The 853-nt window shown below is 54.3% G+C and overlaps 1 protein-coding gene across 1 annotated transcript in view; it reads left to right on the forward strand.

Annotated features, from left to right (window-relative positions):
- FAM117A (family with sequence similarity 117, member A) overlaps window positions 1-853 on the forward strand; it is a 49,242-nt gene that overhangs the window by 40,618 nt on the left and 7,771 nt on the right. Inside the window, exon 5 of the mRNA XM_011999379.1 lies at window positions 1-95. Within this exon, the coding sequence (XP_011854769.1) occupies window positions 1-95 (95 nt within the window). The remainder of the gene's footprint in view (window positions 96-853) is intronic.

Here is an 853-nt window from a genome sequence, read left to right on the forward strand (position 1 = left end):
GACTCAGCCCCTGCCTGCACAGGAGCCTGGAAGGGCTCAACCAAGAGCTGGAGGAGGTGTTTGTGAAGGAGCAAGGAGAAGAAGAGCTGCTGAGGGTGAGTGGCGGCTGCACCCTGAGTGCACCCACAGTCTGTGCCTCACTTGGCCTGAGTGAGGGGAACTGGGAGTCCTGCTCTCTGGGGCCTCACAGGCTATGGCTATGCAAACAGCAGCATACAAACACCAGCCTGCAAAAGGAATGCAAATGGAGTTTATTAGTCTCAAATGGCCTTACCTGTGTCACTAGGACAGGCTTTGTGGTGGTGAGTACAAAGAGAGGGGGCCCCCCCCCGGCTGGGAGGAACAGGCAGGGGTAATCTTCAGCCAAACTGCCAGCTCTCACTGTTCCCCATGTGCTCGGCACCAGCATGGGCATCTCAGTGCCTGCTGCTCCCTGCCCCTTCTCCATCTCTATCTGGTAACACGCGTGCTCCTATGCAGCCATCTCCCTGACTCCACTCCCAGGCAGAATATGTGCTACCTTTGCTGAAGTCTCAGGCATTTTTTTTTCTTTTTGAGATGGAGTTTCACTCTTGTTGCTCAGGCTGGGGTGCAATGGTATGATCTCAGCTCGCTGCAACCTCTGCCTCCCGGGTTCAAGCAGTTCTCTGCCTCAGCCTCCCCAGTAGCTGGGATTACAGGCACTTGCCACCACGCCTGGCTAATTTTTGTATTTTTAATAGAGATGGGGTTTCATCATCTTTGCCAGGCTGGTCTTAAACTCCTGACCTCATGATCCACCCGCCTCAGCCTCCCAAAGTGCCGGGGGATTACAGGCGTAAGCCACCATGCCCAGCCCTTTTTTTTTTTTTTT

Source organism: Mandrillus leucophaeus, unplaced genomic scaffold (assembly GCF_000951045.1).
Source record: "Mandrillus leucophaeus isolate KB7577 unplaced genomic scaffold, Mleu.le_1.0 Scaffold59, whole genome shotgun sequence".
Taxonomy (NCBI): domain Eukaryota; kingdom Metazoa; phylum Chordata; class Mammalia; order Primates; family Cercopithecidae; genus Mandrillus; species Mandrillus leucophaeus.